Source organism: Melanerpes formicivorus, unplaced genomic scaffold (genome assembly GCF_026170545.1).
Source record: "Melanerpes formicivorus ecotype bairdi unplaced genomic scaffold, bMelFor1.0.p_v2 SCAF_68, whole genome shotgun sequence".
Taxonomy (NCBI): Eukaryota; Metazoa; Chordata; class Aves; order Piciformes; family Picidae; genus Melanerpes; species Melanerpes formicivorus.
The window spans coordinates 3,522,323-3,539,970 of record NW_027142420.1 but is presented as its reverse complement, the minus strand read 5'-3'; the positions used below and the strand labels follow the sequence as shown (position 1 = coordinate 3,539,970).

At 50.0% G+C, this 17,648-nt stretch overlaps 1 protein-coding gene across 1 annotated transcript in view; it reads right to left on the bottom strand.

The window, feature by feature from the left end:
* Positions 1-291: 291 nt before the first annotated feature.
* Positions 292-17,648, bottom strand: part of DPH6 (diphthamine biosynthesis 6) — a 224,724-nt gene continuing 207,367 nt past the window's right edge. Inside the window, exon 15 of the mRNA XM_068162922.1 lies at positions 292-614. Within this exon, the coding sequence (XP_068019023.1) occupies positions 499-614 (116 nt within the window). The 3' untranslated portion in view covers positions 292-498. The remainder of the gene's footprint in view (positions 615-17,648) is intronic.

Below are 17,648 nucleotides of genomic sequence, written 5' to 3'. Positions count from 1 at the left end.
TTGTGGTCCCTTCCAACCCTGACTGATACTATGATACTATGACAGGTTGGACTTGATGATCTTTGAGGTCTTTTCCAACCTTATTGATTCTATGATTCTAACTCAACACAGAACTGAAAGGAATCCAATCTTCAAAGGATGATTGGAACTCGTGTTTTGGTCTCACCTCCCTCAGTTTATTGTCACCAGGCCTCAATATGTCACGCAGAAGAACCGCTGTGATCAGAGCAACTGCCATCTCCCAAGAGCCACCTGCTCTCCCCAGAACACAGCTAAAAATAAGGCAGGGAGAAAAGCACAGGCTTTAGGAAAGAAACCTTTATTGTGCCTAAAAGCTGCCACACCATGAGGCATCATTGATGAGCTAAAGATGGCTCTGCTTAATGGAAGTATCCAACACAGTTGTGCTCAGTTCTGTCCTTTGTTCTCTCCTGGCTGCAGTGTGGTTTGGTTGCTTTGATTTCTTCTTATGCTTACCAGCTCATCTCTTGGAAACTTCTAGCTTAGCCAGCCTGCCAGGTGAATAACTTCCTTGCCTGGTAAACCAACCACAGGCACTAAAATCTGAGCTGGAGTCCTCTTGCCCAAATATTTCTCAAGGTGTTCTTGCAGCCCTAAAATAGAAACAAAACAATCAGTTAACTTTCTTGGTCTCATTTTCTGTCACATCCTAGTGCTTGGAAATGGTTTCCAAATGCAGCTTGTGAAAAATGGTCACAAAGTCACAGAGTCTGAGGGGCTGGAAGGGGCCCTGAAAGGTCATCCATCCATCCAAGGTATTGATAGGACTAGGGGGAATGGAACAAAATGGGTAGATTCAGATTGGATGTTAGGAAGAAGTTGTTCCCCATGAGGGTGGTGAGAGGCTGGCACAGGTTGCCCAGGGAGGTGGTGGAAGCCTCATCCCTGGAGGTGTTTGCAGCCAGGCTGGATGTGGCTGTGAGCAACCTGCTGTGGTGTGAGGTGTCCCTGCCCATGGCAGGGGGATTTCAACTGGATGATCCTTGAGGTCCCTTCTGACCCTAACAATTCTGTGATTCTATAGTTTCATAGTTTCATTCAGGGTTGGAAGGGACAACAAGGATCATCTAGTTCCAACCCCCCTGCCATGGGCAGGGACACCCCACACTAGATCAGGCTGCCCAGAGCCTCATCCAGCCTGGGCTTAAACACCTCCAGGGACAGTGCCCCAACCATCTCCCTGGACAACTCATTCCAGGGCTTCACCACTCTCATGGGGAAGAACTTCCTCCTCACCTCCAGCCTGAATCTCCCCACCTCCAGCTTCATTCCATTCCCCCTAGTCCTATCACTCCCTGAGATCCTGAGCAGTCCCTCCCCAGCCTTCCTGTAGCCCCCTTCAGATACTGGAAGGCCACAATGAGGTCACCTCGGAGCCTTCTCTTCTGCAGACTGAACAGCCCCAACTCCTTCAGCCTGTCCTCATAGGAGAGGTGCTCCAGCCCTCTGCTCATCCTTGTGGCCCTTCTCTGGACACCTTCCAGCACCTCCACATCCCTCTTGTAATAGGGGCTCCAGAACTGGAGGCAGTACTCCAGGTGGGGTCTCACCAGGGCTGAGCAGAGGGGGAGAATCACCTCCCTTGCCCTGCTGGCCACACTTCTCCTGATGCAGCCCAGGATCTGGTTGGCTTTCTGGGCTGCAAGTGCACACTGAGAGCTCCTGTTGAGCTTCTCCTCCCCCAGCACCCCCAAGTCTCTCTCCTCAGGGCTGCTTTCCAGCCAGTCACTGCCCAGCCTGTATTTGTGCCTGGGATTGCCTCGACCCAGATGCAGGACCCTGCACTTGCTCTTATTGAACTTCATGAGGTTGGCCTGTGCCCACCTCTCCAGCCTGTCCAGGTCCCTCTGGATGGCCTCCCTTCCCTCCAGCCTGTCTGCTGCACCACACAGCTTGGTGTCATCAGCAAACTTGCTGAGGGTGCACTCAATGCCACTGTCCATGGCACCCACAAAGATGTTGAACAAGCCTGGTCCCAGGACTGAGCCCTGAGGGACTCCGCTTGTCCCTGGCCTCCACTGGGACATGGAGCCATTGACAGCCACTCTTTGGGTGGATCCAGTCCAAGCCCCCTGCCAGAACAGGCTCACCTAGAGCAGATCACAGTGGAACACATCCATGCAGGTTTTGAATATCTCCAGAGGGGGAGACTCCACAACCCCCCTGGGCAGCCTGCTCCAGCACTCTCACAGTGAAATTTTTTCCCCTCCTGTTTCCATGGAACTTCCTCTGCCTCAGCTTCCACCAGTGCCCCTTGTGCTGACACTGGGCATCCCCCAGCAGAGCCTGGCTCCAGCCTTTTGGCACTCACCCTGCACATCTGTATCAACATGAGTGAGGTCCCCACTCAAGTCTCCTCTTCTCCTGTTGTGAGGCAGGAAATAACAGAAGGAAGCCAAATGCAACTCCAAGCTCTCACTGTACCCATGAGGAAGAATCCTCTCCCACCTCCTCTCTCACTAATTTCAGATGAACTTTACACATTGCCTGAGGCCATAACTCAGCACACTCAGTTAAAAGCAGGTTTCTTAACCTTCAGTGAGAGAGTGGTCTGTTGGTTACAAATATAGCAAGCTGAAACTCGGTGCAGGCAGCAAAAAATAACTGAAGGCCAGGCTGCAATTCAGTCCTTTGTCAGTTCTGGTAGTTGGATGCTCAGCATGTAGCTGTGTAAAGGAAATCCTGCCCTCCAGTCCCACCCTGCAGCATCCAGCTACCAGAAGTTAAAGTCAGCCATTTAAAAACCCCATTCCAACCACCAGCTCCGTTTGAAGTCAATGGAAGTGTGCTGCATGAAAGATGCTAACAGAGCAAGCCCAAGGATGGTGACACATGTGACTGCAGGCCTAGGGCTGGAGAGGTGTCTAAACTGCTGAAAAAGAATGAATCAAACTACAAAAAGCTCCAGAGGGGCTGGGAGGTGTGGCACAGATCTGTAAATTTAAAGCCCATTGTGGGAACAGAGTTAATAATGGAGAAGATCTAAGGGCAGGCTCCCCTCTCACAGCCAGCTTGCAGGGATGTGTGAGTGGCTCTCTTACAGCTCTCAAGCTGCCTACATCTGCCTGAAGGGAGGTTGTAGCCAGGTGGGGGTTGGTCTCTTCTCCCAGGCAACCAGCACCAGAACAGGAGGACACAGTCTCAAGCTGTGCCAGGGCAGGTTTAGGCTGGATGTTAGGAAGAAGTTCTTCATAGAAAGAGAGCTTGGCCATTGGGATGTGCTGCCCAGGGAGGTGGTGGAGTCACCATCACTGGAGGTGTTTAGGAAGAGCCTGGATGGGATGCTTGGTGCCATGGATTAGTTGATTAGATGGTGTTGGGTGATAGGTTGGACTGGATGATCTCAAAGGTCTCTTCCAACCTGGTTAGTTCTATTCTATTCTAATTAGGAGAATATGGAAGAGAACTAAAGAAGGGAAACTTGAAACTCAGCCAGCAGACCTCTCTGATCCTGTGGCAGCCTCAGTGGGGATTCCACAGATCCACCTACAAAGAACCCTTAAAGCAAGGCCACTGCAACCCCCCCAAATGAGCCTGCAATGGGCAGTTCTCCAAGGGCAAGGCATGGCCTGCATGCATTTTGGTTTCACTGAGTGATTTCTGCCTGCAGCTTGTGTGACTGTGGCAATTCTTTACAGCACTGAGCAATCCTGGCTCCAGAGGGTGTAAAGAGGGCAGAGCCTGCAGGCTGTCAGAGCAGGTCTGTGGTGTCACTGCCTGTGAAGCTGTGAGCAGGCAGTGCAGTCAAAGCCTTGCCTCATCCAGGATACAACAGGAGTTTTGCAGGTTCATTCACTGCAGCCTAAACTCTTCTCCCTTGTGGGCTGGCAGCAGTGGCACAAATTGATGCAGCAGTGGTACTGCTCCCCAGGAAACTTTGCCAAGACAGCTCCAGGCTTCCCAAGTTCCACTGACTTCCTTTTGGCATTGACACCAGGGGTGGAAACAGACAAGGGTGAGCCAAAGAGCAAGAGTCACCTCACAGCTCAAAGGACTCAGAACCAGAGAATTGTTAGGGTTGGAAGGGACCTCAAGGATCAGCCAGTCCCAACCCCCTGCCATGGGCAGGGACACCTCACACTACAGCAGGTTGCTCACAGCCACATCCAGCCTGGCTGCAAACACCTCCAGGCAGGAGGCTTCCACCACCTCCCTGGGCAACCTGTGCCAGGCTCTCACCACCCTCATGGGGAACAACTTCTTCCTAACATCCGACTTAGAAAGGACATGGACCTGATAGAACAGGTCCAGAGGAGGGCCAGGAAAATGCTCAGGGGGCTGGAACACCTCTGCTATGAGGACAGACTGAGGGAGCTGGGGGTGTTCAGCCTGCAGAAGAGAAGGCTGCAGGGAGACCTAATAGCAGCCTGAAGGGGGCTACAAGGCGGCTGCAGAGGGACTGTTTCCAAAGGCCTGCAGTGATAGGATGAGGAACAGTGGTTTGAAATGAGAGGAGATTTAGACTGGATGGGAGGAACAGGTTCTTTATCAGGAGAGTGGTGAAACACTGGAATTGATTGCCCAGGCAGGTAGTTGAGGCCCCATCCCTGGAGATATTCAAGGTTAGGCTTGACAGGGCTCTGAGCAAGCTGACTGAGTGGAAGATGTCCCTGCTGCCTGCAGGGGAGTTGGACTGGATGACCTTTGGAAGTCCCTTCCAACCCAAACCATTGTGTGATTCTATGCTATTTGCAGGAGAGGAGCAATCTGGTAGCTGACAGTGAAAATGAAGATGGCAAGGAAAAGGAAGCTCACTTTTAGCCCAGTAGATAAGAAAGAGAGATAAAAAAATCACTTTGCTATGACCACTACCACCTTGCCTTCACTTTCTAACCAAAAGGACAGGTACATTGCTTGGAGCAGGTTCTTCAATCCCTGAGCTAATAAAGCTCCATGGCTTCAGCTGCAGAGATCTGACATGCAGCATGCACTCTGAAAAGAGGCACCACTGGGGATCAGGCTCCTCACAGTTGACTAAGAGCTCCAGTCCCCAAAGATGTGCCCCTGGTGTGCAGAACACTTAACCCTTCGACCAGCACCACCATGGCTATTCACAAATTATTGATGGCCCCAAATCCCTGGCAGATTGCAGACACTCCTTGTCTCCCTTGAAGCCAAGGCATATGGTCACTAATGAGATGGATTAAAAAACACAGAGAGACACTGAGGGCTTTGGCACACGAAGGGGAAGCCACAGAAACAGTAGAAGGTGATTGAACTGGACTGGACACAGTTCAAGACATGATTAGCCTCTTGTTATGGATCATTTCCATTGATCTATATACACTTTCACAGCATAGTTTAATTAAAGCTGTCTGGAACAAGCCTCTGCCTTAAATGATCAGGCAGTGCAATGAAAAGGTGAAACAGGAGGAACTGGAGACCCCTCCTCCCACCCTGAAACAGCCAGCTGACTGCCTCTGTGGTTCACAACCAGAGCAAGGAAGGGAAAATGTGCTTTGAACAGCTGAGCAGTGCTCAGTCTGCAGGGTTCCCCCTACACTTTCACTCACTATAAAATGAGGACAGACTGAGGGAGTTGGGGCTGTGCAGGCTGGAGAAGGCTCTGAGGAGACCTTATTGTGGCCTTCCAGTGTCTGAAGGGGGCCTACAGGAAGGCTGGGGAGGGACTGCTCAGGATCTCAGGTAGTGATAGGACTAGGGGGAATGGAATGAAGCTGGAGGTGGGGAGATTCAGGCTGGAGGTGAGGAGGAAGTTCTTCCCCATGAGAGTGGTGAAGCCCTGGAATGGGTTGTGCAGGGAGGTGGTTGGGGCCCTGTCCCTGGGGGTGTTTAAGCCCAGGCTGGATGAGGCTGTGGCCAGGCTGATCTAGTGTGGGGTGTCCCTGCCCATGGCAGGGGGGTTGGAACTAGCTGATCCTTGTGGTCCCTTCCAACCCTGACTGATACTATGATACTACTATGATACTAAAAGGACATAGTGGAATATAAGACCTCAAGCCAAAACCTGTACAAACTGCTTGCTTCATTTTAATTGATTCCTTCCTGTCCAAAACAAAATCAAGCCCAGTAAACAAAAAAATACACTGTTGGGTGAGGGAAGTCTTTGCAAAGGGGATCTGGGGTGATCTGGGGGTTTGTTGCAGCTAAAAAGGTTTTAAATGTGGCCATGGTGGAGGGAAGGGATCCGTCCAGAGAGACCTCGACAGGCTGGAGGGGTGAGCCCATGACAACCTCATGAGGTTCAACAAGACCAAGTGCAAGGTCCTGCAGCTGGGTCAGGGCAATCCCAAGCACTGATATAGGCTGGGCAGGGGCTGGCTTGAGAGCAGCCCTGAAGAAAAGGACCTGGGGGTGCTGGTGGAGGAGAAGCTCAACAGGAGCCAGCAGTGTGCACCTGCAGCCCAGAAAGCCAACAAGAGCCTGGGCTGCAGCAAGAGAAGCAGAGCCAGCAGGGCCAGGGAGGTGATTCTCCCCCTCTACTCCACTCTGCTGAGACCACACCTGGAGCACTGCATCCAGTTCTGGAGCCCCTAGTACAGGAAGGATCTGGAGGTGCTGGAAGGTGTCCTCTTTTTCACACTAACCATCCCCAGCTCCTTCAGTTGCTCTTCATCAGATTTATTCTCCAGACCCTTCACAGCTTCCTTGCCCTCCTCTGCCCTGGCTCCAGCACCTTCACACCTCCCTTGTACTGAGGTGCCCAAAACTGGATGCCATACTCAAAGTGCTCTCAGAATCAGTGAGGAGAAGTTGTGAGGGTGCAAAGGTAGAAGCCATGGACTTCATGTTTATGGGAGATAGAGGGAAGACAAGTGAGTGCCTTATCCTAATCCAAACAAGTGAGTCCATGAGGATGCCTGAGCTCTGCACCACCAGCAGCAAGGGCAGAGGGACAGGTGGCCTCAGAATCACAGAACTGTCAGGGTTGGAAGGGACAGGATCACAGATCCCAGGATGTTGTTAGGGTTTGGAAGGGACCTCTGAAGGTCACTGAGTCCAACCCCCCTGCCAGAGCAGGACCATAGAATCTAAGCAGGACCACAGGACCACACTAAGGCAGTAACAGTTACTCATCAGGACCTCAAAGATCATCCAGTTCCAAGCCCCTTGTCATGGGCAGGGACAGCTGACACTAAAATGACCATCTCTGAAGAGACCCAGCAGTCACCTCTTCCCTCCTAGCCTCACCAGTGTCTCTGCTGTGCCTCTGCTGCTTTGAAGGGAGGGTGTGGGAAGGACAGAGGGCTGCCTCCTGTCAGGGAGGGCATGAACACTTACAGGAACCTCACTCTTCTGGAGCTGAGTCACTTGTCTGAGTAACTGGGGAGGCTTTTTTGGACCATAGCTAAAGCATGTGTTTTTTTTTAGCATCTGAAAGAAAAGGAGCAGACCAAACAGATATTTTTAGTGGGGGTTTGATTGTGGGCCTGTCAGCCCTGGCACTGCATCTCTTTTATCAAGCTGCCACCGTACCTTGTTTTGTTTTCAGAGCCAAGTTTGATTAAAGACCAATTTCAGAAGAGTTCCTTGCTGTGGGGATTAATTAGAGCTTCCTGGGCTCGGTGGGGTTTAGCTTCCAATCCATTTCACTGACTAAAGCCTGCAATTCAACTTGCAGTGAGATGGGAATGAACCAGCCCCCTTCTATTCTTCTAAAGGCTTCTCTTTAACTCACTTGTGAAAGAACCTCTCTCCTTTTCTTCCCTAATGGAGAACAATAACTTCTAGCCCTTCCCTAAACAAAATTATAATGAATATTTCCCCTCTATGAAAGACTTTGCAAACTACTGAACTGGGACACATCCTTGGGAGCTTCAGAATGGGGCAAGAAAAGGACCTGGGGGTGCTGGGGGAGGAGAAGCTCAACATGAGCCAGCAGTCAGCACTTGCAGCCCAGAAAGCAAATCACATCCTGGGCTGCAGCAAGAGAAGCACAGCCAGCAGGGCCAGGGAGGTGATTCTCCCTTTCTGCTCTGGTGAGACCCCACCTGGAGTACTGCATCCAGTTCTGGAGAGCCTCTATTACAGGAAGGATCTGGAGGTGCTGGAACATGTCCAGAGAAGGGCCATGAGGATGAACAGAGAGCTGGAGCTGCTCTGCTATGAGGACAGAATGAGGGAGTTGGGGCTGTTCAGTCTGGAGGCTCTGAGGAGACCTAACTGTGGCCTTCCAGTATCTGCAGTGGGCTACAAGAAAGCTGGGGAGGGACTTTTGAGGGTGTCAGGGAATGATAGACTGGGGGGGATGGAACAAAACTAGAAATTGCACATTGAAAAATGTCACAAACAGCTAGGGGCTGTACATAAAGATGCTTTAAAGATATTTTCTGTAGCCATCACCTCTACAAAACTCCTGAGCCATAGTGGTGGCCACACACAGAGTTCCTTAACTAACTGTATTCAATCTTCTCAGTCTGGAAAAGGCTAAGAGAAGACCTTATTGTAGCCAAAACATGAACCACACACACTGAGGAGAATAAACCTGTCAAGAAGATCATCTCAAATGGTCCATCTCTTTTCTTTCTTCCCTAGCAGACAACCTGCACAGGAAAACTGAGACTGAATGAGGTGAGATATTCAAGCAGAGTTCATGGGCAGGACCATCTTCAAACATCCTCTCCCAAGGAGGAGATCCTCTCAGGATCTCAGGTAGTGATAGGACTAGGGGGAATGGAATGAAGCTGGAGGTGGGGAGATTCAGGCTGGAGGTGAAGTTCTTCCCCATGAGAGTGGTGAAGCCCTGGAATGGGTTGTCCAGGGAGGTGGCTGGGGCTCTGTCCCTGGAGGTGTTTAAGCCCAGGCTGGATGAGGCTCTGGCCAGGCTGATCTAGTGTGGGGTGTCCCTGCCCATGGCAGGGGGTTGGAACTAGATGATCCTTGTGGTCCCTTCCAACCTGACTGATACTATGATACTAAGTATGCATTTGCTCTTGAACCTTCTCCCAGACTCTGAAACCTCAGCTTCAGCTTAGTTTGAAGGCTGGTTGGGAGTCTTGCTAAAGCTGCATGGTGTGACAGATGCAGCAGCAGTGCTGAGGTGAGTGAATCACATGAGGTTTTATACTGATATGTATAACAATGACAATTTTGGTCCCAGATGCCATCTCTAAGACAATTCTACACCACCTAACTCTTCAGGGATATACAGAAGGTACCTTGCACAGTACACACAGTGCCAGACAACTTACATATCATACAATCATCCAATGGCTTAGGTTGGAAGGGGCCTCAGATCATCTGCTCCAACCTCCCCACCATGGGCAGGGACACCTCTCAACTAGACTCAGCTGCTCAAGACCTCATCCAGCCTGGCCTTGAATACCCACAGGGAGGAGGCAGCCACAACCTCCCTGGGTAGCCTGTGCCAGAGTCTCACCATCCTTGTACTGAAGAACTCCTTCCTCAGCTCCAGACTAAACCTGCTCTCCCTCAGCTTCAGACTGTTCCCCCTTGTCCTGTCTCTGGACACCCTGATGAAAAGTCCCTCTGCAGCCTTCCTGCAGCATCCCTTCAGGTACTGGAAGGTAGCTCTAAGTTTCCCCCAGAGTCTTCTCTTCTCCAGGCTGAACACCCTCAGCTCCCTCAACCTGTCCTACCACAAGTGCTCCAGCCCTTGGATCAGCTTTGTGGTCCTCCTCTGGACTCACTCCAACAGCTCTGTGTCCTTCTTATGCTGGGGACACCAGAACTGGATGCAGTACTGGAGGTGAGGTCTCACAAGAGCAGAGTAAAGGGGCAGGGTCCTCTTTCTTGCCCTGCTGGCCACATTCCTCTGGATGCAGCCCAGGATATGATTTGCCTACCATGCACATCAGCAGCAAGTTGCAGAAAGGAAAATGACTCTTTTAAAGATGATCAAATGTAGCTGAGCTCCTCTGCACATTACTGATGGCTGTTTCTCAGCAGGAAGAATTAAGATTTAGCTTCCCTAATAATTCTTGCAAGCTGCTGGCTGTAGCTTAGAAAATAGCAGGGCATGAAAAGTCCTTGCTTGGTGCTTTCCAGTTTTCTGTTTTCAGCCATGTCCTCCCTACAGGTTGGGAACTGACCCACAGCAGGTTATAAACCTGCACCTTTGTTTAAAATGTCATTAACCTTCTGCACTAAATAAAGAAAAGCTTAAGCATGCCCTTCCACTCCTCACAGTGAGGCCTAAATGCAATTTCAAAGAGAAGAGAGGACTGAACTTTCAGACTGCAATCACTCAGGGAGGAACTTGTGCTTTCCCTGAGACCGTGACAGAGTGCAAAGATCACAAGGCTGCTCTCCCTGTGTGCTGCCTTTCACCCCTCTAATGACCCAACCTCTTCATGGGGTGGATGGTTATTGAACTTGCTGTGCCAGCTGTGCTCAGAATCCCTGGGGAGGATGGGCTGTAATGACACCAAGCAGGGATGAGTTATGAAGGGAGACAGATGATTACAAACACATGAAAGAGCAAGGCCCCATTTTTCAAGAGGCTCCTCAGAACGTGCTGCACAGGCTGTGCATCCACATGTGCTTGCTCCTGCAGTCCTCTGAGTGTGCCTGTGTGGACACAGCAAACTGCAGCATCCCCTCAGAGGCTCCTTTAGTTAGAATAGAATAAACCTTTATTTAGAATAAACCAAACCAGGTTGGAAGAGACCTTCAAGATCATCATGTCCAACCCATCAACCAATCCAACCCACCCAAACAGCTAACCCATGGCACCAAGCACCCCATCAAGTCTCCTTCTGAACACCTCCAATGATGGTGACTCCACCACCTCCCCAGGCAGCCCATTCCAATGGGCAATCACTCTCTCTGTATAGAACTTCTTCCTAACATCCAACCTGAACCTCCCCTGGTGCAGCCTGAGACTGTGTCCTCTTGTTCTGGTGCTGGCTGCCTGGGAGACCAACATCCACCTGTCTACAACCCCCCTTCAGGTAGTTGTAGAGAGCAATAAGGTCACCCCTGAGTCTCCTCCTCTCCAGGCTAAGCAACCCCAGCTCCCTCATCCTCTCCTCACAGGGCTGTGCTCCAAGCCCCTCACCAACTTTGTTGCCCTTCTCTGGACTCGTTCCAGCAAGTCAACCTCCTTCCTAAACTGAGGGGCCCAGCACTGGACACAGGACTCGAGGTGTGGCCTAACCAGTGCAGTGTACAGGGGCAGAATGACCTCCCTGCTCCTGCTGGCCACACTGTTCCTGATGCAGGCCAGGATGCCATTGGCCCTCTTGGCTGCCTGGGCACACTGCAGGCTCATGTTCATCCTACCATCAACCAGCACCCCCAGGTCCCTCTCTGCCTGGCTGCTCTCCAGCCACTCTGACCCCAGCCTGTAGCACTGCATGGGGTTGTTGTGGCCAATGTTTAGAGCCTGGCACTTGGATGTGTTCAATCTCCTGCCCTTGGACTCTGCCCATCTGTCCAGCCTGTCGAGCTCCCTCTGCAGAGCCTCTCTACCCTCCAGCAGATCAACTCCTGCCCCCAGCTTGGTGTCATCTGCAAATTTACTGATGATGGACTCAATGCCCTCATCCAGGTCATCAATAAAGATGTTAAAGAGCACAGGGCCCAGCACTGATCCCTGGGGGACTCCACTAGTGCCTGGCCACCAGCTGGCTGTGGCACCATTCACCACCACTCTCTGGGCTCAGCCTCCAGCCAGTTCCTAACCCATCGCAGTGTGCTGCTGTCCGAGCCATGGGCTGACAGCTTGGCCAGCAGTTTGCTGTGGGGGACTGCTCCCACACATCTTGTTTGGTTGCTGCATGCAAACTCAGACCGATGTGCTTGTTCTTTATTCCCCTCACCCCCCTCCCCCCCAGATCAATTGAAAACTTGGTGTGAAAATGATCAACTGCAACAGCACCTGTGCAGTAACCATGGAACTCGCTTTTTCCCCTTCAGGTCACATTACAGCTCCTGACTCTTGGCCCACAGCACAGGAGCAGGAGATGGCACAGATTTGCAAGCTGCAGGACAGTTGGTTGCTGTGCCCTGCAGGTAGGCTTGGGGGCACTGGTGGGGCAGTGTGTGTGGGAAGCTCGGCTGTGCCTGCTGGTGATTCAAGAACTCTTCTCTCCAGGGCCTGTCAATCTGGCACCTTTCACAAGTGTTACATTCACTTAAGTGTATTTTTTTAAGAAGCTGTCATGAGACATACTGAAGCAAATATGTCCTTCAGTGCTTGCACATGGACTCGGTTGTAACAGTGTGTGTTAAGTGCTTTGACATCCCCAACTGGTACGTTTGGTACAGCTTCCACATTTGTTCCTTTACTCAAGGCTCACAAACAGTCTCCAAAACCAAGGGCTTCGAGAGCTACCTGATTGGACACAGTGCAGCCAAAAGGCTTGACTGTGAAGAGCTGCTCCCGTGACTAGTGGACATCACACACATCTGCTGGGGGGCAGAATTTAGTCTGCAGATGATAGAAAAGGTTTCTAAATGACTTTGTGGCAGCCATCTTTAGACTGGGTTGAGAAGACCCTTGTGGTCCTTGCTTTATGGGATGCTAAGCTCTCATCCTGTGAAGTAATACTTTCAGTTTCTAGGTCAGGTTCTCAACTGCTGAAAACTGTAGCCATGCTGATTTACACCTGCCAAGGAGCTTGCACAGTAGAGTACATATTATCTATTATCTATCTATCTATCTATCTATCTATCTATCTATCTATTATCTATTGTCTTTCTGTGTATCTATCTGTCCATCCATCTATCCATCCATCCATCCATCCATCCTATCTATCCATCTATCCTATCTATCCATCCATCCATCCTATCTATCCATCCATCTATCCCTCCATCCCATCTATTCATCTATCCTATCCATCCATCCATCCTATCTATCCATCTATCTATTCATCCATCCTATCCATCCATCCATCCTATCTGTCCATCCATCCATGCATCCATCCTATCTATCCATCTATCCATCCATCCACCCTATCTATCCATCTATCCATCCTATCTATCCATCCATCCTATCTGTCCATCCATCCATCCATGCATCCATCCTATCTATCCATCTATCCATCCATCCACCCTATCTATCCATCCTATCTATCCATCCATCCTATCTGTCCATCCATCCATCCATGCATCCATCCTATCTATCCATCTATCCATCCATCCACCCTATCTATCCATCCTATCTATCCATCCATCCTATCTGTCCATCCATCCATCCATGCATCCATCCTATCTATCCATCTATCCATCCATCCACCCTATCTATCCATCTATCCATCCATCTATCTATGCATCCATCCTATCTATCCATCTATCTTATCTATCCAATGTCTTCATTGATGATCTGGATGAGGGGATTGAGTCCACCATCAGTAGGTTTGCAGATGACACTATGTTGGGGGCAGGAGTTGATCTGTTAGAGGGTAGGAGGGCTCTGCAGAGGGACCTTGCCAGGCTGGGCAGATGGGCAGAGTCCAACACGATGGCATTCAACAAGTCCAAGTGCTGACTGCTGCACTTTGGTCACAACAACCCCATGCAGTGCTACAGGCTGGGGACAGAGTGGCTGGAGAGCAGCCAGGCAGAAAGGGACCTGGGGGTAGTGGTTGACAGCAACTGAACATGAGCCAGCAGTGTGCCCAGGTGGCCAAGAAGGCCAAAGGCATCCTGGCCTGCATCATGAACAGTGTGGCCAGCAGGAGCAGGGAAGTCATTGTGCCCTGTACTCAGCACTGGTTAGGCCACACCTTGAGTCCTGTGTCCAGTTCTGGGCTCCTCAGTTTAAGAAGGACATTGAGACACTTGAAGGTGTCCAGAGAAGGACAACAAGGCTGGGGAGGGGTCTGGAGCACAGCCCTGTGAGGAGAGGCTGAGGGAGCTGGGGTTGCTTAGCCTGGAGAAGAGGAGGCTCAGGGGAGACCTTCTTGCTCTCTACAACTACCTGAAGGGAGGTTATAGCCAGGTGGGGATTGGTCTCTTCTCCCAGGCAACCAGCACCAGAACAAGAGGACACAGTCTCAAGCTGTGCCAGGGGAAGTCTAGGCTGGAGATGAGGAGAAAGTTCTTCACTGAGAAAGAGAGATTGGCCATTGGAATGTGCTGCCCAGGGAGGTGGTGGAGTCACCATCCCTGGAGGTGTTCAGAAAAGGACTGGATGTAGCACTTGGTGCCATGGTTTAGTTGCCAGGAGGTGTTAGGTAACAGGTTGGACTTGATGATCCCTGAAGTCTTTTCCAGCCTTATTGATTCTATAATCTATCAATCAATCCATCTATCTATCCATCTATCCTATCTATCCATCTATGTATCCAACCATCTATCTATCTATCTATCTATCTATCTATCTATCTATCTATCTATCTATCTATCCATCCATCCATCCATCTATCTATCCATCTATCTTACCTATCCATCCATCTATCTGGATGGATAAATGGATGGATAGATAGACAGATAGGATAGATGGATGGATAGATAGATTAGACAGACAGATCTTAGCTACATGATATAGTTTCACCTGCAAACTAATGGGGTGATTTCTAGATGCTTATCATTGTAGATCAATCTGCTGCACCAATGTAAACAACTTAACAAGAGCAGATAGAAGTGCACCAAACATGTTAAATCCATTATTAGGTCGATGAAGATCATTCATATTGATCCAGGTCTGGCTTCACAGCACAGTTTAATCTAAGCTGCCTGGAAGAGGTAACAAAGAGTGGTCATGGCACTCACTGCCTTTCCTGCTGAGGTCACTGATTTAATCCTGAGTGAGTCTGCAAATGACTACAATTTCATTGCCACTGCATCTGACATCTTGTGCAAAATCAGCTGGGGCACAGTACAGAGAAGGGCAGAGCAGAGTTTAGAGGTGGAACAAACCCCAGCTTCTGTTTGCATGGGGAAGCTGTGCTGCCAGGGATTGCTGATGATCCACACAGGAGTTGGAGGGAGCCACACAGCAGCCTCCCCCTGCTCTGGGAGATTTATTTTAATTGGATTTTCATCCTGCATGGCAGTGACCCAAGGTATCAGCACCCTCCCATTCCCTACAGTCAAGGAAGGAAAGGAGAAAGATGAAAGCCTTTTGTTCCTCTTCATGGCCTCCACAGATGATAAATCTCACTGCTTCCTGTGTAATGTGAGCTCATAGTTTGTTGCAGGTTTAAGACCAGGGGAGAGTCATTCAACTGTGTCAACACACAGCAGAGTGAAAGAAAGAGAGGCTGAAATTTGGCCACAGAGTGATATGAGCCACAAGTCATTTTTACTCTGACTGGAAGTTATTTACAACATGATCTATAAAAGCCTTCAGGAAGGCTCATGTGTCATTTCATCAGGCTCTGAATAAACACTGGATAATAGACAAAGTCTACCACAAAGAGTTTACCATCAACAGAAAACCCCAGGGGGCTGAAAAGGGAGCACAGAGCAGGGAGGAAACTGAGTCACAGAAAATGACATGATTTGTCAAGGTGCATTCTGGAAAAGCCAGTGACTGACCCCAAGCTCTGGCCCAGCATACACTTCTTCCTCTTGAGAGCACACCACAGTGAGCACACTTATGAACAGGAATACAGTGGTCAAGAAGCATAGAATGGCTTAAGTTGGAAGGGCCATTAGAGATCATCTACCCCCACCCCCCCAGCATGGGCAGGGACACCTCTCAAATAGATTTGGCTGCTCAAGGCCACATCCAACCTGGCCTTGAACACCTCCAGATAGGAGGCATCCACAACCTCCCTGGGCAGCCTACTGCAGAGCCTCACCACCCTTGTACTGAAGAACTTCTTCCTCAGATCCAGTCTAAACCTGCTCTCCCTCAGCTTCAAACCATTCCCCCTTCCTGATGAAAAGTCATTCTCCAGACTCTAGAAGGTAAAATCAGAGTCCTGGAAGACCACTGGTGCACCCCTTCCACCTCTTCTGCTGCTAAACAACTTCGCTTTTGAGGGTGTGAGGGAGTGATAGGACTGGGGGCAATGGAGCAAAACTAGAAATGGGGAGATTCAGATTGGATGTGAGGAAGAAGTCAGCTTGGATGTTAGGAAGGCTTCCACCACCTCTCTGGCCAACCCATTCCAGTGTTCCACCACCCTCATATTAAAGAACAACTTCTTAATGTCCAATCTAAATCTCCCCTTTACTTTAAAACCATTAACCCTTGTCCTGGTGCTACATATCCTTCTAAACAGTCCTTCCCCAGCTTTCTTGTAGGCCCCTTCAGGTACTGGAAGGCCACTATAAGGTCTCCCTAGGCTGAACAACCCCAACTCTCTCAGCCTGTCTTCATAGCAGAGGCGCTCCAGCCCTCTGAAAACTTTCATGGCCCTCCTCTGGACCTGCTCCATCAGGTCCCTGTCCTTCTTGTGTTACAGAATACAGCATTAACCAGGTTGGAAAAGACCTCTGAGATCACCAAGGCCAAAAGTTAAGTTATCACACAGCTATATATATAAAATTATATATACAGAACTATTTTTCATAGACATTTAGGCTGGATGTGAGGAGGAAATTCTGCCCAGCAAGAGAGATTGGCCATTGGAATGTGCTGCCCAGGGAGGTGGTGGAGTCTCCATCACTGGAGGGGTTTAAGAAGAGCCTGGATGAGGCACTTGGTGCCATGGTTTAGTTGATGAGATGGTGTTGGGTGCTAGGTTGGACTGGATGATCCCCAAGGTCCTTTCCAACCTGGTTGATTCTGTATTCTGTAAAACACATAGTCCTGAACAGCTTTTTTATATTAAACAACCCCAGCTTTGGGAGAAGGCCATCAGGAACTCTACAGACTGCACTGCTTGTACTTCTTGTGACTTCTAGCCACATGGGTGGCAGGTACTGCACACAGCATTGCCCAGCAGGGAATGGGAGAGGTGCTTGGATCTTATCTATTGCTTAGGGCTTCCAGGTTCCCCCAGGTGAGCCCAGCATCCCCAGTGGAGCAGTCAGTCAGCAGCCCCAACAGTTCCTCTGCTCAATACTGACTCTTTTGACAGGAGTTTCCACCTCTGGAGCCCTAAGCCACGTCTCCACCAAGAGCTCTGTTAGCTCCAAGGGCTGCTGGATTAATGAAACTGAAAGCGCTCCCAAGGAAAATGGATGTGATGCTTTAGCCACTGCTAGGAAACATAAAGTGTGAGTGATGGAAGGCTGACCTTTCTCTTTCCCACAAACAGAAGGCCAACCCTATAAGGCAGAGTGAAACATGCTTTTGATTTATCCTCCTGCCTCCTCCTGTTTTGAAGATGTGATCTGAGGTATGAGACCTGGCTTTAACAATGCTGCAGTACTGCTGGAGGGGAATAAATTGTTCAGGGAGAGATGTCAGTTTTAAAGTAAAGCAGGTTTAAAGAAGCCCACAGAGCCCTCTCTTTGGCCAGCACTGATACTTTGTGCCATGGGCCTTAACTTGTCAGGGAGTATCATACCTGCTGCACTGCAGAATGCTGGAGTGAGAAGGACAGGCTGCAGAAAGCCATCGACATCTGCTCACAGAGGGCCTCTCCTCTCCTGGAGCACCACCACTGGGGTGTTCTCACCAGTATCGCCTATGCTGCATCAGCTGAAGGAGTAGGCTTGGTTTGGAAAGGCTTCTTTTCCAAGGTAGTTTTTAAAGGACAACAGTGCTAGAAAGATTGATTAGAATCAGAGCATCACCTCTGCTTCTTTCTGTTTTGCAGAAAGCAAGACAGTAGAAAGTAGAAAGGAAGGCAACACAACAC